This window comes from Cystoisospora suis (assembly GCF_002600585.1).
Source record: "Cystoisospora suis strain Wien I chromosome Unknown contig_920, whole genome shotgun sequence".
Taxonomy (NCBI): domain Eukaryota; phylum Apicomplexa; class Conoidasida; order Eucoccidiorida; family Sarcocystidae; genus Cystoisospora; species Cystoisospora suis.
In genome coordinates this window covers 1,923-21,826 of record NW_027153721.1, presented here as the reverse complement: position 1 = coordinate 21,826, position 19,904 = coordinate 1,923, and the positions used below count along the sequence as shown (strand labels likewise).

The 19,904-nt window shown below is 55.2% G+C and overlaps 2 protein-coding genes across 2 annotated transcripts; one reads left to right on the top strand and one right to left on the bottom strand.

The window, feature by feature from the left end:
* Positions 1 to 105: 105 nt before the first annotated feature.
* On the top strand, positions 106 to 16,603 carry CSUI_002190 (uncharacterized protein). The gene is made up of 20 exons (XM_068062392.1): positions 106 to 701; positions 1,287 to 2,147; positions 3,559 to 3,606; positions 5,081 to 5,206; positions 5,662 to 6,114; positions 6,832 to 6,909; positions 7,693 to 7,740; positions 8,156 to 8,260; positions 8,637 to 8,759; positions 9,045 to 9,491; positions 9,679 to 9,756; positions 10,516 to 10,554; positions 11,567 to 11,635; positions 11,922 to 12,083; positions 13,080 to 13,127; positions 13,976 to 14,128; positions 14,839 to 14,970; positions 15,232 to 15,381; positions 15,537 to 15,692; positions 16,205 to 16,603. Exons 2-20 carry the CDS (start codon positions 1,346 to 1,348, stop codon positions 16,492 to 16,494), a joined length of 3,507 nt encoding a protein of 1,168 aa, XP_067925633.1. The 5' UTR covers positions 106 to 701; positions 1,287 to 1,345; the 3' UTR covers positions 16,495 to 16,603.
* Positions 16,604 to 17,831: 1,228 nt separating this feature from the next.
* Positions 17,832 to 18,548, bottom strand: CSUI_002189 (uncharacterized protein; the record flags this gene model as incomplete). The annotated part of the gene is made up of 1 exon (XM_068062391.1): positions 17,832 to 18,548. A coding segment is annotated over exon 1 (189 nt), but the record flags the coding sequence as incomplete, so codon positions are not given.
* Between the last annotated feature and the right edge of the window lie 1,356 nt (positions 18,549 to 19,904).

Here is a 19,904-nt window from a genome sequence, read left to right as displayed (position 1 = left end):
ACCGACAGAGACGCGCAGTAGTCGGCTCATGGGCGGTCGATCGCCGCGCGGCACTCGGCACGCGGCACAGCACGCATTACAGGCGGCGGCACAGACGGCCGCGGCGGAGAGTCGCAGCGACGGCGTTACACGGATCGCGCTGGGGGTACCAGCCCGGCTAGCCCTTGACGATGGGGACAGTTGCAGTCACCAGTGGACGGGAGACGGCGCTCTTCCCGGTGGCAACGGTCTCTCAGCACGCGAGACCCCTATTTAGAACCCTGCCGAGTACTTGGGGAATCCTAGACGCAGCGGTTTCCAGGCTTTCAAGGAGTGTGCTGCAGACGAGGACGGCTGGTTTCCCGGCCGTCTTCCGGCCTTTTCCCGCATAAAGTGCATACCCTCTAAGGAACCATGGCGTTCTGGACGTCTCGGTCGAGAAAGTTGGTCCTTTCCATCCCCAACGAGACGGGAACGTATTGTGACTCGCGCAGTTTTACTCTTTTGGTAAAGCGTGGCTGAAGATGACCCGGCCGCCCTTGCGCTCGTCGGGGGGATTTGCTTGCTATGTTTGCGCCGAGCTGACTGGGTGATCCTTGTCTGTGTAGAGAGGCGCCCAGTTTCAATTCATAATCACATCTCGGGGTGGCATCTCACCCTCGTGTGTTTTCCCCGCCGGTATCTACTGCGCCGCATCACGGCTCCATCCGTCTCCCCCTTCGGTACGTGAGAAGTACTCGCAAAGACCGATGCTCGCGCTTGGACCCCGCCAGCCTCTCGTTCCTGGCAGGACCAGAGAATCTCGGGCGCTGGCAGCAGACTATTCACTACAAGTGGAAGACTAAGCCTTCCTGTCAACTGTATGGGAACCCCATTAAGCTTCTTGTAAAACCACGTGAGAGGGTCCAGACGATTATCCGCCAGAATATTCCCGGTTTTTCAAATACACTAAGGTCAAGAACGCCTCACGGGTTTAACACTTACACCAAGATCGAACAGCCGCGGACCCGAGGGATATATATGATATGCCACGCTCTTATAAGTACAGAACACAAGCCTTTTGGGGAGGACCTGCTTGGTCGTTCTACGTCCCGTACCTGTTGGCACTCTCAGTTGAAGCCGGACTGTACTCTACAAGGATTGAGGTTAGCCAACGGTTTGTAATCGTCAAAGTTTTATGCTGTTGCAACGGATGCATCTATACACCTCTACGAAAGTATCGGCTGTGTAAGTGCTTGCGACTACCTGCACCCATCTGTTTGCGTTGGTCTTTTCTTTTCGTTTTGCACCGTTACCTGGACCTTCAGCAAGAAGCGGTGTCTCCGCAAAATCTGAAGTTTCTTCTCCCCGTCAATCCGTGCACCCCATGATGGATGAAGAACCGGTTTCAACCTGGGTGCCGTCGGTAAAGACATCATTCCTTGACGTGCTGTCCTCTGCGCCTTCTTCGCATTCTGTGAGCCAGAAGGCAACTTTATGGAAGCCTGTCCCACCGTTAGTCGTAGCCGGGCCAGGGGTAGATGGGCGTTCCCCAAGCGAGCATGTGCTGAAGGAAGAGATCCTCAACACCAGAGCGCTTCAGCCCCTCGGGTCAAATGAAGGCGTCGATGAAATGATGGAGGGGAGACTTCGCTTGGGGACTTCAGAGGAGTTTACAGAACTCCCTGCGGCTTGCGGAAAGGGGCCGTGCAAAGATATCCCGCTTGGTCAAAGGAAGGGGTCTGTCTCCAGCTATGGCGCTCATTCACGATTTCGTCACCTGGCGTCAAAGCGAAAAAGTTTCGCCTCTTCGGTTCGTCAGCTTTCCGGCTTCGCAGCTCTCTTGTTTATACTAACCTTCTATCTGCGCAAGTGTCTGAACACAGGAGGACGATTCTCTGGCTTGTTCTCGGGGCTATCTTCTTTGCATTATGGTACTCAGGACAGAGAAAATGAAAGACCTCCTTATCTTGGGGGTCTCACACCCATCAGAAGACTGGCAGGAGAAGGCTTGCCTCGCCGGCCACCCCATAGAGAGGGGCGCGGAAGAGGTACGAGACCTGTTGACGAGGCCCTATGTAGTGCCATAGAGGCATCAACGGCTCCGGATAACCGGGTGGCTGCTGGCCGGACTGTCGAAGAGGAAAGTGACGAAGAAGCCCAGCCCGGTCCGTCACCCACATCTGCAAGTATGGAGATACATAAAGATGCACCGGGAATCAGATGCTGTAGCACATGCTCTGTGGCCGTCTGTTTTTCTTTTCCTCTCGGAATCTGAGTTCCACGGGCTCGCAACTACGGAAGAGCTCTCCCTAGCTTTCTGCCGTGCCTCCTGTACGCGTCTTCAGATGTACAGTGGGGGCGGGTCCATGCTCTCGTCTCGTGTACGCATATAGAACATAGCTGTGGCCTCTGCTGCAAGTATAGAAAACGTCGCCCCGATGGTCTATTTTCTCTCTCAGTTACACCGTTCCATCTCTCCAATAAGCTACCTAGCTTTTTCCAAGTCTCTTGGATACTGCTTCCTCAAGCTACGGGTGGTCTGGAGTTTTTTCCAAGTACTGCACGCATCTCGTGAAAAGAAGCTTCGTTCTGACCAAAGCATACCTCACCGCGCCGCGCAGCGCCTTCTCGCCGCGCTGTCAAGCTGCAGGGGGGCATTTCAGCCCTATTATAAGTAGCTAGCCGACGCCTGTGGCACGAGTGCTCCGCAGAAGATCGACCAGAAACGACCGAGAAAGATTTTGGAGGAGAACTGAGGAGCACAGAGGCCTTTCTAGAGTGATGGTCTTGAATTCACATGAGTAGTACCGGCTTGTACAGACAAGGTGTTCGGATATACACACCTTATGGTTGTGATACGCTACAACACTGGCAATTTTCTTTGCTTCGTGGCTCTAGGGGGCACGGAATGACAGACTTAAACGACTTTTGAAGGCACCTTCTGAGCGCAGAGCGATCTGCGTCTGGTTGACGTGGCGGCCGGTAAACGTGTCCTGGGCCCTCAGTTCCTTCTCCGAACAGTCAACTCGTGCTTGTAGCTTAACATGTGCAGAATTCGTGAGTAGGCAGAAGGGGAGTTGTTTCCTCCTGTCCACCCGTCAGTGGACTCGGCAGTTTGTAGTTGAGATTCTCGTTATCGGTGTTGGAGACGACTGAATTACCATTCGGTAGAGTGTTCACCGGAAACACGGAAATCAGAAGAGCAAGCGATGGGTTTGGGGTAGGATCGGGTAAAATTCTTTTCTTGTGAGCACGTGATGCTATTGTCGCCACGGACGTGTAAACGTTTTCCCTGGTAGAGAAACGAGCAGTTCGGCTCAGATGTTTTCAAGTAGGTTACGTGTGTGGAAAGAGTTGTGCTTGTCTTTTCCCATGGGCTACCAGTCTGACTGGCACTTAGTAGCGTTGCGTTTGTCACTTCCCGCAACAGCGGACGAAAGGGAAGAAGATGTGGATCTAACAAAAGCTTAACATAAGCTTCCACGTATGGTGGGGTGCTGAGGTTCCCCGTTTACTTTCGACCCCTGCGACTCCATGTACACTACCCACGCTAACACGACGGGATGCTTCGTGTTTGTCGATCATCTGATTTTTCAGGCTCAAAAGACTCCTCAGGCTCGTCGGAATCTAGTGTAGAGGAAGACGGTAAGCCGGTTGTTCAGACCACCCCAGAATCTTCAGTCCGTGTATACCTCGTGTAAGTGGAGACACGAGCAGATGGATGTTTGGCAAAGCGGAGGTCGCGACTCGAGCCCAGACAGGGAGAACAACTGACGTATCAGGATGGTAGACATTCTTGATCTGAAAAGACGGCCAGAGGACTGCACGGTCAGCAGTCGACGGTTATGGTCTTTTGCCTGTTGTTCTGCGTGCAACCTCGGGGAAAATATGCGTATCTGTCGACCTTACTTAGGGGTGCGGTCGTGAACATGGGGACTTGGTCTTCTGTAGAGCAGCTCTGTTGAACTGTTTTGCCCGTACAAGTCATCCGTAGAGTCGACTATGCGTATGCGCTTTCCACCTGAGCACACCACGCCAAGCATATACAAGGGGAGTATGTATACGCTTGGCGTGGTGTGCGGAGGGTGTATGTGATTCACCGGCTCACCACGTGATGCAGTGGGTCCAAAGCCTTTCTCGACCACGTGCCAGCTCGACTGCCGATGCCAGTTAGTTCTCCGAGGGGCAGGCGCGTGTAGCACAGCTGTGCCCGAAGAGGGTGGTTTTTGCGTCCGCGTTGAGGCTACCCTACGTCTTGTAGTCCCGCATCAGAAGTCTATGTATTTGACGGTTGCGAGAGAAGTAGGGGCTGTCACGTCCACCGCCAGTGTGTCCCTGCCGAGGACGGATAGAGACAAAGCAGTTCTGTGTCCGTACTAGAGTGAAACACAAACGTTTGTCGCTACATCTCCTACAAACGTTGTTCGTCTTTCGTGATGTCGGAGTGTCAGCCATCAATCTGAATTTTACTAGCACGGGGGCTGAAGAGTTATCCGCAGGTAACGTGCACTCCTTTGTTTGCTCCCCCACGTCTGAGTCGTGTGAGGGTCAGGGGCTTGTCCGGGCGTCGCTCGTACAAGCCGAGATTCATAGGAGCCAACTGAATGAAGTCAAAAGGTGAATGAGAATTTTTCGAAGCTTTCTATCACCATCTGCGGGCTCTCGGGCAACGCACCAGTGAAGAACGCTAAGCCACCGAGGGAAGCAGTGTGCTGCTTTCTCCAGGGGCGGTGATACGTCTCACTTCCTGCGATCTTCGCTGAGACAGCTGCCGGGCTGGCGCGCGCCTTTCTACTCAGTTCTGTAGCAATCTGTCTATAGCGGCGACGGTGGGAGTGCCCCGGCGCCTGAGCAGGAAAACAGGAAGCACTTCTCGAGAATTGGTGTTCGGACCGAAGGCTTGGCAAACTACAAGGTGTAGCGAGTGACGTGCTCTTTACTGAGCTGTAAACCGTTGAGCGCAGCCGTGAAGGCTTGGAGTGTTACGTGGTGACCGAAGTGGCAGCTTGGCTGGCGTAACGCACTCTAAGTGCGATGACTTGTCGGCACTTTGAAGCTTCCGCTGGACCGCCGCAGTCACATCCTGTCCATGGTGGCTCTCGTGTTTCGCTGGCTCCAGGGCCAACGAATCTTCGCGAGCACGCCCCTGGTCACTTCCGCGATGGATTTTCACAGCTCGTGCTCTCCAACAGCGTCGCGCTGGGAGTTGACCGCATCTTCATCACAAATTCACGCGTGCCGACTGGTGAGGAGCAAGCCCACTCCGATCGCGACAGGAAAGGGGGAAATGTGTCAATGGGGTGGCGTAGCGAAGATGCGTTGTCCTGGGTGGACACATAGATACTTAGCGGGCACCTAGGTAAGCTGCTAGAGGCACAGGCTAGGGCGTGCTATATACAACAAAGCTATGTTTTGCGTAGTCAGAGGGATAGAAGCCTGGACCACTCGCACTCAGACTCGTTCTGCTGATAGTCAGTGCGAAGAAGGCTGCCTCGACTATAACAATAGGAGCCGTGTTCTCGAGCCGAGCAGCAGGCACAACAGCCTTAGACTACTAGAGAAGGTAGCCGGCAGAATAGCGGGACGCCTGGGTTCTCCAACTGCCCTCCCCCAGTCCCAGTGTGTCGGTGGTCTCTAGCCGTTTTTCGTCCCCTCCCAGGTTTGCGTGTCTGGTGGCTTGGACTTTATGTGTCGTCACAGCCAACGAGAGGAAGCTGTGGGTAGCAAGCCTCGAAGAAGAAGAACAAGAGAGACTGGAGTCTTTGAACGCAAGCATTAGCGCGCTTCAAGGGCACAACGAGAAGGCCCCGACAAGCTGCGAGGTCAACAGCCTGCTCGTCTCAGCATTACAAGGACATCTTACTCTCATGAGACTGTCACGGATATTTCCCGAACGTGCCTCGAACAAGTGCTTAAATCTAAGTCGCGCATCGAGTCACGGACCTACCATGGCGTTAGCATCCGTGCTTCATCGTGGCTGGAGCGTCCTTGGCATGACGGATCGTACGGTGGCTGTCTTACTTCAACACGCCTTGAGAACTGTTGGTTCTTCGACGTGGCAACGTCGAAGGGAGCTGTATCTGGGTCTGCTCCGAGGTCCGCGGAGTCAAAAATCCGCTGAAGTTCACGCGGCTTTTGTGGCTGAGGGCTCAGGTCAGTAGTACCTCGTGCAGTGGCGCCTCAGTTACTACTTGGCACTGGAGCTTGTCAGTTTTCTGTTGTTATGCCAGCCAGCTACCTTTTGGCGGGGGGTTTTTTTTGCACCCACCATCCTTGTCGGTACTCTTCATGGGAGCCCGTACTTACCTGAAGCTGATGCGCTCTTCGGGTTGCTTTCGTTTGTCAGTGCCACCGGACACAATGTTGGCACAGTGGTCTTGTGGAGACAGGACGGACAGTCTGAGCTCACGTCCGTCAGGGGCGCGTCTGAAGTTCCTTCCGTTCGGTTGAGAGGCGTGCGGGAATGGCTTGAGCGAAAATAGGGTCGCACGGTGGTCGTCCTGCCGATGCCGCCCTCAGAGTGACCTTGCATTTTGTCTCGCCCCACCCGCAGCAGCGAGACAATTAGGCACAGGTAATATTTCGACATGCAGATAGAGTACCTAGAATGGAGCCTCATGAAAAGTCGCAGTATTCCGATAACAGAAAACGGGGATGATACTGGCTGGGCCGACGTGAGCGGCGCGAATTTGACGGGGGGCGGGGTGAGGAGAAGTTCGCTGCATCTGGGTGAACCTTCTCTGTAACGGGCATTCCTGTTTGAAGTGCATCTTAAGATTGCTAGTAGCCTACGTGATAGTGGCTCACACACAAGCAGGCTATCTTATTGCTTTTCGTTGCTCTAGTCCTGTTTCTCACTGTTTACGGCAGTACTGAGGGCAGCATTTCAGGCATGGAATCCTCTTGCGCATATTCGGATGTGGGCCGAACGTGGACACCTCCCGCTGGGTAAGTTCTCGATGACACGGGTGGAGGACCTGTCTCCAGCGACGGAAGCGGAGACGTCGAGGAAGTCAAAGCCTGTGCGGAGATTCTTCGTATTAGGTGGCATGCTATGCGAGTGTTTAGCCGATGCTGTAAACTGACAGCCTTTCCTCTGCGTGCGACTGTGCGGAACTCGTGTACTGTGGGCCTTGGAACGTCAGCTCCCCTACGGACACTTGAGATTCCCCGATTCGTGCAGCCCGTTCTTCTCTCCAGTCTAGAAACTGCCCATTCATGGCAACAGACGTGTATGGTATCTACCTGGGTACTCCTGCTCGCGTGCTTACGTATGTATGCGTGTATCAGCACTGCTTCCACTGCAGCGCAGAGTCAGCTGAGGGGTCGTGGGGTCTTTCAGATCACTGTGGACAGAGGTAAAACCCAAGTGGTTACAGTACCTGGGCGCCCACCCCTTGTTACATTGACAGCGTGCAACGCACGTTCGCCATTGACTGTGGAATATCGCAGAGAGAAAATTCATTTCGAGAAGGTAGAGTCAGTGAGACAGTGAGCAGACGCAGCAAAAGGCGACGGGGGAAGAGAAACGCGTAGAGGCTTCTCGAGAGTTATGCCGGCCCTGCTGATGACTGGGTCGAAGGCGATCCCGCGGCCCTCTGCCAGACAACAGCGAGGGCGGGTGCGTAGCACCAGCACCATCGCCTGTTGGTGCCCGGCAGCTTTCGAGTATTCAGCCGAGTGAATGTTCTCGAAACTGTCGACATCGACGTGTGTGTGTTGCCCCTTCAGACGCTGAAGACAAGCAAGGCCTGGTTGGGTGTTTCGTGGCCAGAGAAGGTAAGCTGCGACTGCTCCGTATGGTCGGTCCTCTGCGGGCTGCATAGCTCCACGAGATTTTATACGAAGGGAGGAGAGCGATCTACGGGGACGGATCCAGAAACATTGGGGCGTGTCGGCCCGGTCTCGAAGGCTCGAGGCCGCCGTCAGTCCTCTAGGGTCTTCGCCTATCTGGTAGACAGTGAAAGTGGGCCCAAGGCACAGGAGATATTACTGTGTTGTAAGGCTACGCCGTACAGTCAGGCTGCAGACGAGCAGCGCCTTTTCAGCCGTAGTGTATGGGACTAGCGGGTCAGACTTGTTTGAAGATTGCCTCGTGTCTGCTTCCACGTTGAAGTAACGCTCAGTACGGTTGCGTGCCACGCCACATTCGTCAGAGCAGCTGCTGGTCGCCTGTGTGTCACCTGCCTACCAGGGGATCCCGCACCAGAAAAAACAACGACACCGCGGGAGACGGGCGGGCCTGCGGATGGCGTGAACGGTCTGTCTTCGCGGAATCCAACTCAGCCGCCTTCTCGCTGTGAGCACTTAGAGCCTCTTTTGACGAGCGGAGTTGCAACTGGTAGTGAGACGCCCCGCAATAGCAGAACGGAGTGGGCTACCCTAACGACAGACCGGTCGCCAAACCAGGCTCTTGAGATGGTAGCAGGTATAGTGTAGTGTGTGGCCGGCTATTTGACTGCTGTGCCAGGGGACGGAGGTGGCGCCTCGTTCGAACGTCCCTCGCTGGTTTTCTTGCACGCTTTTGGTCTGCGATGACACTCACGATCTCGGGCTTTTGTCTCCGCTCAGCGGCCGCCTGGGCGGCGCCGCACTTGTTGCGAAACTCAGGATCTTGCCGCTGGCTCTCAGTTTCCTCTCAGGTGCCTTGTCTGTCTCTCTGGCTTTTGGAACAGCTTTCCGCCCTGAGGGGCTCCATTCTGCCGACGAGCGCGAAGGGTCCCTGCATCTGCTGCTCTCGAATACCGTTGCTCGTGAGATTGAGCGTAACGATCTTACTAGGTCACGCGCAGCAACAAGTGAGGCGCATAACCACCCTGAGTGCAGGCGCTGGCCAGTGACAGGAGGAAGGCAACGGCCGGCTCTGAAAGGGCTGTCTTATCTAAGCGAACACATACGGCACACCTAGGCTGCTATTTGTTTGTGGCCCGTGTAGGAACGCCGCTACTCGCTCCCTACTGCAGTTTAATTGATAGTCGAAGACCAGCTACATTTATAGGGTATCGCGTCGGCCGTCTCTCAAACACAGTCGCGTGCACTGTCAAGCGTGCCCCTGATTGCTCCGACTTCGTATGTGTTCGCAGCTGCCGAAAGAGAGCAATGGATTTCAACCTTGGAGTGGGAAGAGCTAGACAGACTAAGCTCTTTGCTCTCAAGCATTCACGCGTTTGCAAAGGAAGAAAGACCGGCAAGACGTCATATAGAAGCCCTACTCGTGGCAGCGCTACAAGGGCAGTCGACTCTTATGAGAATGTCACGAGTGTTTCCTGATGCCTCTTTCCGCAGATGCCTGAGTGTGCCCGCTGCTCTGCGACACAGCATAACCCTGACTTTAGCCAAAGAGCTTCGTCTTTGCTGGAAAACTCTCGGCGTTGAGGACTCTACGCTACAGCGTGTACTTGAACAATCCCTCACTTCTATTGGCGCATGGACGAGCCGCGCGCGGGCTGAGTTGTTTGTAAATTTGACGCCGAGACTGCGCCGAGGCGTTGACCCGAAGGCACACGCTGCACTCGCGGCTGAAGGAGCCGGTCAGTGGCTGCCTGGGGATTGTAGACAAGGCGTCCGAGCAATGCTTTGCTTCAGTTCACAACGTAGGGAGCCATGGGGACACGGTGTTGTGTATCTAATTGGGAGAGGCGAATACAGAAAGGCTTGGCTCCTGTTTTGTCCCATCCTTCTCCTGACCTCCTTGTGCGGGGCGATGCTGTGCTGCAGTGATGAAAACAGCCATCCAGGAATGGGATCCCCTTTGGCATATTCGGCTCTGGGTCAGACGCGGGATCCTGTCGTTGGGTAAGGTCACAGAGTGTTGCAGTGGTGCGGAGCTCCGCGCACACTAATGGATAGTGTGCCCTGAAAGCAGCTGACTGCGTGGAGATATTTTTGTAGTGGCGAGCCGTCCGATGTTGCCGTTATACTCAGCGCCTGTTCCAATAGGTTTTGCCGGTGGACATGAAGCGTCAGAAATGGCTGTGGCAGAGGGCATATCACGGGAGGAACTCGCACCGTCGAAGTCTGTGCAGAGCGGCCGCCTTTTTTGTCTCCAGGGGCTGCTTCAAAATGCGGCAGTATATCTTTTGAACCCGGTTGGATCCAAGCACGTGCTAGCGTATGCGCACATACACGTCAATACTGCTTCCCGTGAAGAACATAGTCAGACACGCCGTAGTTGCGTTACACAGCTTACCCCTCTAGGCGGCTCGTGGGAGCCACACTCGAAATGTGTGTTATTCCCTCCTGGGCAGCCGTCCCGTGTGGCGAGGTGTCCATACAGACACCTCACCACACCGAAGGGATGCATGCTATTGTGTGTTGCAATGAGTGTCGACGACGGCTGCCTGCAATATCGATACCGAGTCCGCGGAGGCAGACCACTGAGACAGTGAGCCAAAGTGGGCTTGGCGAGAGGGATCAAGAAAAAAAGACACCTGCGGCACGTCCACCTCCCAGCGATGGAACGAGTTGCTTCGACAGTAGGCACGCGACGCGGTTGGAAAGCTTCAGAGAAGCAGTGTCGTGTTTGTGTCTCCATTGCATCTCCGGCCACTCAAGACAAACTAGGAGTGCTCCAGCAATATCTCTCCCAAGACTGTAAGCTTCTCGCGGATACCCAGTGCGAACCTACGTTTATGCGCATGGGCACACCAGCGATAGGCGGGACAAAACGATATTGCACATAGACTGTAGGGATTCAAAATGTTAGTGGAACTGTACTGATATTCACAACTCCTGCTTCATGACGGCTGCACGGTTGCGATACCCCGGCAGTTTAACCAATAAACCGACTCTCGAAGTTCCGTTGGTGAAATCTGCATCTTGCATGATGCTAGTGACGAGGCGGGATGTTCTATTCGGTTCGAGCCTGCTTCACAAGTCTAAGTTGTGAAGATAGAAACATGACTCTCACCTGCAATGGACCTCAGGGACGGTTCTGCGTGTCCAGTCTCGCTTTTTGCTCATGTGAATACTCGAGCATCACAATGGAGTTACTAGCTGCAGCGCACCTGTAGACTATTGTCGACAGACAGCTGCCTGTTCGAAACAGAGCGCACTGGTCAAAAGGCGGAAAGGGGTATGAAGATTTGCAGTGTCCGTTTTAAGGCTATGTTCACTCAGAAGGTTATTCCGCAACCATCCCCTTCAGCACTCGACTGTAGTGTACACCACCTGCTTTGACCGTCGTTGTTCTTCCTCCCAAACCGACCCTAGTGAAAGCAAATGAGACGCGGCATTTCCCGTGCGCAGCCGTTTGATTCACCCGGACCTCGAAGCCGCCCCGAGGCTTCACACTAGTCTATGGACGAACAGCATTCTCCTCGTAATTGCCCTTGTTGGAGAAGCCTTCTGTGAAGTCCCAGCGTGCCGATACCGCGTCTAGGTGTTGCACATGGTGCAGTTTCGCCGTGCTGTGTGGGGGGCTCATAGGGCGGGTTCCCTGTTTCACTGCACTCGTAGAAGATTCCTGGTCACTTGTGACCTCGCCTACACGACGCCTTTGGGACATCATTAGCATGCCTAAGCGCTTGTGTACCGGGATAAGTTCCGCCGCCGTTGTAGACGAATCCGGTTGTTATAGGCAGCGTTGCTTCTTGTCATGTGCCAGCGCTATCGAGTTCGTCGTCCGAACCGGAGAGGTTTCCAGGGCCTCCTATATTTCGCTTAGTCTCGAGAGGTAGGTACGCCGTTGTGTCCGCTGTAGTTCACCATCGACTGAAGACAGATGAATACTGCAGACAACGCAGCAAACGACGTAATGAAGTGCTGCTGTTGAGATCGCCCTTCCCAGAGCCGCTAGCGGGTGTCCAGAAGAGCACGCTCTCGACTTCGCTGAGTCAAAGCCCAGATCTCGAGTTTTCACAGACCGGCCACGTGGGGGCGATCCCTCTCCCCCAGGTTGTGTGGTCCTATTGAGAGTACGGCTTTTGTGTTCCGTCGGACTTGCTTGGCTTGCTGAGTAGAGTCGCGTGAAGTCGTGCAAGCCCCCCTAGGGGACGAGGGACATCCTTGGCCGTCGACTGAGGAAAGCGACCACATCCGTGGCCTGCTCCCGACTGCTTCGGAACCGTCCAACGTCACTCCAAAGACGTTCGCCGCGCCGGTGGATACGTCGTTAAGAAAAGGTACAGCTTACTTTACAGAAGGCGCGCGCAAGTGTACACATTCAGGCGAGTCCCGCGATGGGCTGTCACAATACCTCGCAGACCGGCAAGGTGAACGAGGCTCATACGGTCAAAAACAGAGCTGTTGCGTGCTCCCACTCGTGTTCCAAACACTGGTGATGTAAGACAACGCTAGCCTTCAACAGTCGCGGTGCTCTCGTATCGCCAGCGGCCGATCAGGGAAGGAACCACCCAAACGATTCTGCGTTCGACCGTGTGAGGTTTTTTCCGTCCGTGGTTTTGCCCGTCTCTAAGGTGTTGTCACAGCCTAACGGCGGATTTCGCTTTGGTGTGTCCTTTTAATCACGGGCTTTTCACCGGCGTCCTCTGCTACCGAATGAACAGAGTGAGGCTGCGTAGCGTCTCATCTACTGGACCTGTTTGAGGAATAGTCAAGGCGCCTATTCTTCGCTCCTGATGCCCATGCGCATTTCTAGATATGAACAGCGAGACATTCGGGACATTCGCACATTGGCAGTTGCATTGCGTCTCGGTCCCGAGACCTCGCGTACTCGGACCGTCGACAGGTGTGGCCCACTTTATGGGGGCCGTGAGCTAGCAGATAGAAAGAAAGAGACGACGAGCGATTGTTTGTGAGTTGTGTGGGAGTGCTCGCCGCTGTGCAATCCCGTTCAGGGACTTGCCCCCGTAGCCCTTCACTGAAAAAGAACCTGGGATATCTCCCTGAGACAGACTGCTTGCACAACGGGATGGCTTTTCCTTGTCGTGACCGCTGGATGCAACAGCCCGGTCCAACAGTGTATACCCACGCTGTGTTCCGTGTAGATGGTCTCGCTGCCGGCTGACAGACAGAGACGCAACAGCTGGAGTATAGCAGAATGACGCGACAAGCATCCACTTACTCATCTAAATCCTTTGGACTATGCAGTGGCAGAACGGGGGTGAACAAGCGACAGCACCAGGGGCGGAACCGTTTCTTGCTTTGTTCGTGATCAGGTACTGAAGACGATCGACCCTCGGTTGAAAGCTTCACAGCTGAAGACTGTAAGCTGCTGTGCGCAGGCATCTGCGAAGTCTTGTTGTGGAGACCGACGAGTGTGAGCATGAGCAGCCGAGCGCTGAGCGGAGGCAGCAGATCAGATATGTCGGCGTGCTACTGGATCTCTTGATTAGCTTGAAATCCTATATCCCCGGTAGAGTCCCCTTCCGTAACTTATACTGCGTAGGCGAGGGCTGACACTGGTCTGTAGCGAGCAGGTGGCATGCAGAACACTGGCATATGTCTAGTGTCGTTCAGCGTGTGAATGGGCGTGTGAGCCTTACAATGGAATTCATCGCTTGCAGCTTCGCACAGCTTTCTGGGGCAGCGGCTGGTTGTCAGGCGGGTGGCCCAAACGCGCCGTACCTCGTGAAGAGCTGGCTGCTGCATTCCGTTTCGATGTACCCTGGTCAAACGACAGACGTCCTGTTCTCCGTGTATAGCCTTCGACAGGAGGCACGGGTTTCACTGAACCAGGCTGGTGTTCGCAGCTGATCTCGAAATATCGGACTCCAGTGTACTCGCCGGGATATGTCATGGAGGAACTTTTCTTAGCACACTCCCATGGAGTCGCCCCCCCACCCCTCAGCTTCAGTGTCAGATCTCTCCAGACAGGCCTCCGCAGACGGGCGACAGCTTGTATGTTCCGTTGTGCGAAACGCTCAGCCGATCCACAACAATCGCAAAGCCCGTACAGGGGCGTAGTAGGGCCCGACCTCCGCGCCGTCACGAGACCAAGCGTGTGGCGAGACAGTTGGAAGAAGACCCCTGTGAAGTGTATCTACTCTTGTATGATTACAACGAGTGCTGAAGTGTTTAGCGGGCCCGGTCGGCGACCTGTTGTCATATGCAGGCCTAGGCGATTGTTCACGGACGAGAGCCACGCCGTCGCCGCAGGTCACTGACCAGCTTACGGCCACAGGTGGCAGTCCACCGCCGTTCATCGTTTCATCGGAGCCCAAACTGGAGGAGTTTTTTGTTGATGGTCTCTCCGCAGTCTCCGAAGGTACAATGCAGTGGCTGCTAATCAGGAAGAGCTGCACCGCGGTTTAGCATCGGAGTAGACGCACGGAGAGAGATGCGCGACGTGTCAGACGGAAATATGGTATTTGAACCGGAGTTACGGACAGCCCAGTGAGTGAGAAGGGAGGACAACAAGCTTTTTGCAGTCAACAGTCACACCTGGAGACGTGTATCGACATGGCGTGCAGGAGTCTTTTTTCCGCTCTACATGAAATGTCATGAGTTCGGGTGTCTTGCGCTTTCTGCGTCCGCTGTTGCGTTGTCGGCAAGATTGTTATCCTCTTCCGCAGTCTCCACCCGGTGCTGGAGAAATATCCGGGCCACCGACTGGGGAAAGCGATCACATAGCTGATTCGGCCGAAGCTGCCGACGCCACGGTTGTCTGCTGCTTCGCCGTCTGTATCGATATCGCGAGGTACCTCGGTCACTGGGCTAGTGCCAGGCACAAAACAAAAGCCTGGGGAGGGGGCTTACGTAGCAGGGCGTGGGGGAACCTGACTGGTCCCACAGCGAATACCCCGGTAGCTGCTGCTGCTCTTCCTGCCGAGCTAGGACCACGCGCAACGTGGGTTGGCCTCTTCTTGGAACAAGCGCAGGTGTCTTTCCTGTAGCGCTGCCGAAGGAGCAGTCCAGGCAAGTTGCGTGCGACTTCTGCGAGTCTAGTAGTGCATTGTCTCATGCTACTTGCTGCAGCTCGCGAACGCCTTCGCAAAAGAAGGAGCAAGCTGTTGCCTGACAGTGACAGTGCGGTTGAGAGGACGGTCCCTTCTGAAGCTGCGGCAGTGCCGTCGCCTGGTGTTCCCAAGCTGGTCCCTCAATCGCAAGGTAGGGACAAATGTAAGGGACGCTGTGCGGCAAGCGTGGTGCCGCCTCTATTCAGGAGGCCAAGAGGCAGATCAGTAGACCAGGCAATAAAGGCAGTCCGACCACGGTCTCCGATCTGGGCTCAGAACACTCGAAACGTGCGTTGGAGTGAGGTCTACTCCGCTTGCCTTCCTTAGTACGGCAGGAGTGCTCCTACCGCGGGCGTGGCACTGTAATTTTGTACTGCACTCGCAGCATGGTGTTAAGTGTTACCCCATGCAGACCGTGAAGGCCCTCGGAGAAAGAAACAAAAGGCGTGGCCAGGAGCTGGCGACGGAGACAGCGTCGGCGAACCTCTCGCCGCTACACCAGAGCTAGCTGCTCCAGCGCTAGTTCGGCAAGGACGTCTGAAGCGTGCACTGCGTGTCCGAGGTATGGCCGTATTAGCGTTGAACGGCAAGCGCGTCCTGAAAACTGCGACGTATTCTCGCTGGGTAGCTGTCACCAGGTGCGCTTGCACCGCCACCTCACCAGCAGTTCAGGCGGACGTGTGCGGACCGGTGTGGGTGCTGTCTGTGTGTCACTAGGCGCAACCCCAAGAGGTCGTAGCAGAAAAAAAAGCGATTTGTCCCCAGAGGCGGGCCGAGCGGACCAAAGGACCGACTTTAGCGGGGCTAAACCGTCGCCCTCCCGTGCGGCACCAGACACGCCAACTGTTTTAAAGACTCCATTCCTACAGCAAGGTACGGGTCGCTGCCGGCGGATTCAAGGATGCGTGCGTTTGACGAAACGGTTAATTCTACTAGACGAGGATACGAAAAAAACGAGTGCCGACTCAATGCATTGAACGCTGTTTCCCTATCAGGACGTGCGCCGACATTTCTCAGAAGAAACTGGCACACCTGACTGCTTGTGTTGCATGGGGTACCTACCTGCGCCGGCGTCGTCCGCGTTCCACGCGCCGTTCAGTTCAACTTTGTAGCTGCGAACGTATCGGTACCTGCATGCAGTGTGTTTCTTCTTCGGCCGGGAATACCCTCTCTATCAAAGAGAAGGGTGTTAGCCTAGAATGCTGTTTCCACTGAAGTCTTTTTCATTCTAGTGGAAACGGCGTGATGTCTACAGTTTGTTTCATCCGGAAGGACGGGCACACTCCGTCGGTCTGCAAAAGCAAGTAGGTCGCTGTGTCAGCCTTCCGGGTAGTGGTGACTCGCTGTTACTGCCCCAAGCAAGGTTTGCGCATTGCTTTATGCAGCTGACAGTCGCCGCGGGATATCAAAGGATAGCCAGGGTGACGAAGAGCGGAGCGGTCGGCAGACAGCGTCAGAACTACAATCTAGTGCTGTCGGGAGCGAGAAAGGTCCCCAGGGGGCCGGGGGAGAGGAAGAAGAACTTAGAAGTCGACAAGCACCGCGCCGATGGGGCCTTCTGGGTCTAACCCCAGACAGTGCCGTCCCCGTATCTCGTATCATATCTGAATTTATAGATCGCCATTTCCCCGCCATGTCGTCCAACCCTCCTCTGTCGTCCGCTGCTGAGCCTTAGCAGCCACCCGACGCGGAAGACATGGCAGTTGCCAGTGGCCCACTCCCGTCGCGCAGCCAAGACAGGGGGTCTCCGAGGGACCCTGGAGATTCCAAGTAGGATTCTGTTGCTCCGCATTTTGGCTCAACGCTGTTTTGCAATAATGAACTGCGCAGCGCGCCTTTTATTCTCGTGTCTGTCACTTCTCCGAGAGGCCTGTGCTTAAGGCACTACACTCCTACAGCTTACTGTTCTGACGAAGCGACGTCCGGGGCTTTGGTAGGCAAACCGTTCATGCCCGAGTCTTCGCGGAGCCAAGCAGCCAGTGTGGAACATGTCCCGGTCGTCTCTCGGCGTCACGACCTTAACGGACGCACGGTGCGAGCAGCACTGGCTGTCACCAGGTACCCGAACATGACCGCCGTATCAAGTGTTGAAGCAACAATCGGCCAAGAGCCGATGATCACGAGCAAGTAACTGGACACGCAGAACGCAAGGAGTGCCTGCTTAACGATACCCAAGGAACGGCCGCGTACAATTAGGAAAGCCCGAAGCATGCGTTTGTCGTTCCACAATTCTAGCGCACACTCGTACATTCCGCGTTACTGTGCTGCCATAGTTCCGTGTCTTTTACTTCTGCTGGCACCGGCCCGCACCGCGGTGGTCAGTGTCATAAACGATGGCACGAATCTGCGTAACGGGCATGGGCCATTTGCTGCTGTCACCCTCATCAAGCTAGCAGTGAAATCTAACCTAGACACTATTGTCAGTCGGTATCCCTCCTTCCATACTGGCTCAGCGGACGGAGGTGTGAATGGCTGCGCCGCAACCAGGTCCACGACGACGATATCTGTATTGAGATGTAGATCCAGTAAGATCATTAATCAGTGGTTAGGCGAGTACCGAGCCCAGGGACGACCTCGTTCGCGTTTGAACCGTGTGGTCAGGCCGCAGCGCTCAGAACAGCAAACACTCAACAGCGCCTTTTATTCTCTTGTCCTCCACGGTACTAGGAGCGCAGCATACGTTAGTGCCGTACGTCGTTGTGCAAGTGTGGTCTAAAGAGTGTCCGCGTAGTACGCTACTTCATTCGGGACATTTTTCATAGTACTATCACTTTAGATGCTGATCTGCTTACATAATTCTGTTTCGCTGCAACTAGCCCAATTCTGCCTGAAATTGAAGCGCTTTGGAAGCACAAAAGTACTCCCGGCGCAGCGGGCTGAGCTGTGCATGGTTGCGACGGGGCGCCGATGAGATCTGGGAGTTTGGATAGACCAGCGGTCCGGCGACTACAGAACCCAGGGGACGACATCGTGCGTTCGCGTTTGAAGCAGAATTTCTTCATGGTTCTTAAAACGCGAAGGTGCCTGTGCTCACTGTAACGGCCGTTCGTACAGCTTAGGGAAACAGCTCTGTTCCCCGCCTTGCCCACGGCTATGAGACCGGCGCGGGCTCGCACCCAGCACTCCGACGCATCCACGGGCGCGCAGCGCAAGAGCGTCCGGGGGCCGTTTTGAACGGCGGCCGGCGAGACAACACAGCACATTACACCCGGCTCCTGCGCGGAAGCGTATGGCGAGCCTTACACTGCCATCACGTTTGGAATCGGTCCCGTTCGCAGAAGCTCTAAGCCTTCCGGACTAAGCAGTGCCTTTTAGCTTGTCGTAGCACTGCCGGATCTCCTGGAGCTCCTTGTCCAGCCGTATCACCAGGAATCGGCATTGCGTTGGACTGTCGCGCTTTCGCCGCCCCCGTGACTGGGATCCGCTTCGGGGATGGTTCGTCCCTCAGACCACACGGGAGCACTACTGCGATATCGATGACGCCATGGTGATACAAGGGAGATGCGTTTTTTGGCCATTGTGATGTGTTGTTAGCTGTCAGAGGCGAAGCTTCTGGTAGGAGAGTGTCCGGAAGAGCAGCTGGAGAACAATGAGCAAGGACGCGAAGGAAAAGCAGGAGAGATACGAACAAACGAAGACCTGAGAGAAGCAAGTACTGTAATTGCTAGTCATACGCCCCCGCGCAGGCGCCGGTGTGATGTGTTGCGTCGCGCTGCGGGCCGTCGCTTGCGGCCCCCGAGTGTGGTTCGGAGTGCTGTGTTGTGCGAGCCCGGGCCGGTCGCGCAGCTGGCAACCCGGGGGGAGAACAGAACTGCTTTTCTAAGGTACACGAACAGCCGTTACGCGGTGGCACCGCATGGTTCGAGGAAACTGGACGGGCGAAGTTTTTCGTCTTGTTCGTATTTCGCTTCTCTCTCCGTAATTTCCCAGGTAGCGACCATGGACGCGTACGGCAGCGAACCGCCGCCCGGGTGCCCGATCGACGTAGCGGCGGTCAGAGAACAGTATGAACAGCAAGCACTGGCTCTACTGCTCAAACAACGGCTGCGCCGCCTACAGCCGACTAACTACGAGGGCAGTCCTGATCTTGCTACTTTCCAGACTTTCTGCTTCGATTGTAGGCGGTACCTGGGTCAGTTTACGAAGCTGACTGAAGAGGGCCGCGTGCAGCAGGCGTCCCTTTTCCTGGCCAGCGAAGCCAAGAACTTTTATCGATGCCTGGAAGAGACGGGGCCACCAGGGGAGCGTCCAGAAACTCTTGATGAGTTCTTCGCCATCCTCAGGGGAGGTTTATTTCCCCGAATTCGGAGTGGGACGTCCTGCAAGAGTTAACGGAGTTCAAGGTGACAGCAGGCCGACCACAACAGTACATCGTCCGTTCCCGAAAACTCTTGCTACGGGCCGACAAGGTCGAAGACCGGATGAAGGGCTTCTTCTTTCCTGGACTGGAGAAGCACACAAGGGACGCGTTGATCACTGTTGAAAACGCGTCACTACCGGATTTGTACAAAATGGTGGAGCGCCTCGGAGCCTACCTGTCACGATAGTGGTTTGAACACTAGACGCGGGAAGCATAGCTCCTTCAAGAGTCACAGAGTAGACTACGGCACGTTATCCAGCCACACTATACAATACGGGGTGTGGACGCACCACGGTTCCCGGGCTGGCTAGGTGCATATCACCAGACTAGCTGTTGTGGAAAAGCGGGTGAGTACAGGCCACCGGCTACGTTGTGATGTTCCTCCGGATCGATCTGCTGGTCGAGTGTGTGGGCTGTCACCGTCCGAGTGAGTAACTCGAAACTCTCACGAGTGACGGGACGCACCGTCCGGAATGTTCGGACGCCCGGGCGAGTCAAATACACGCACCAACAGGCTTAACGGGGCCTTCGTCGAGTTCTGCAGTCACTAGGTGTCACGATTCCGCAACTTTGTGGACCTCCCCCGGGTCTGACCCCAGCCGGCAGAATAGATTTCACGGGAAGCCGTACCACACATAGAGTAAGATTCTAAGGAAAGGGAGCGGTCAAGCCGCCGATTCTACCTAGCTGAGCTAGAAGAAAGGGAGTGTTCAGGCACACGTAGC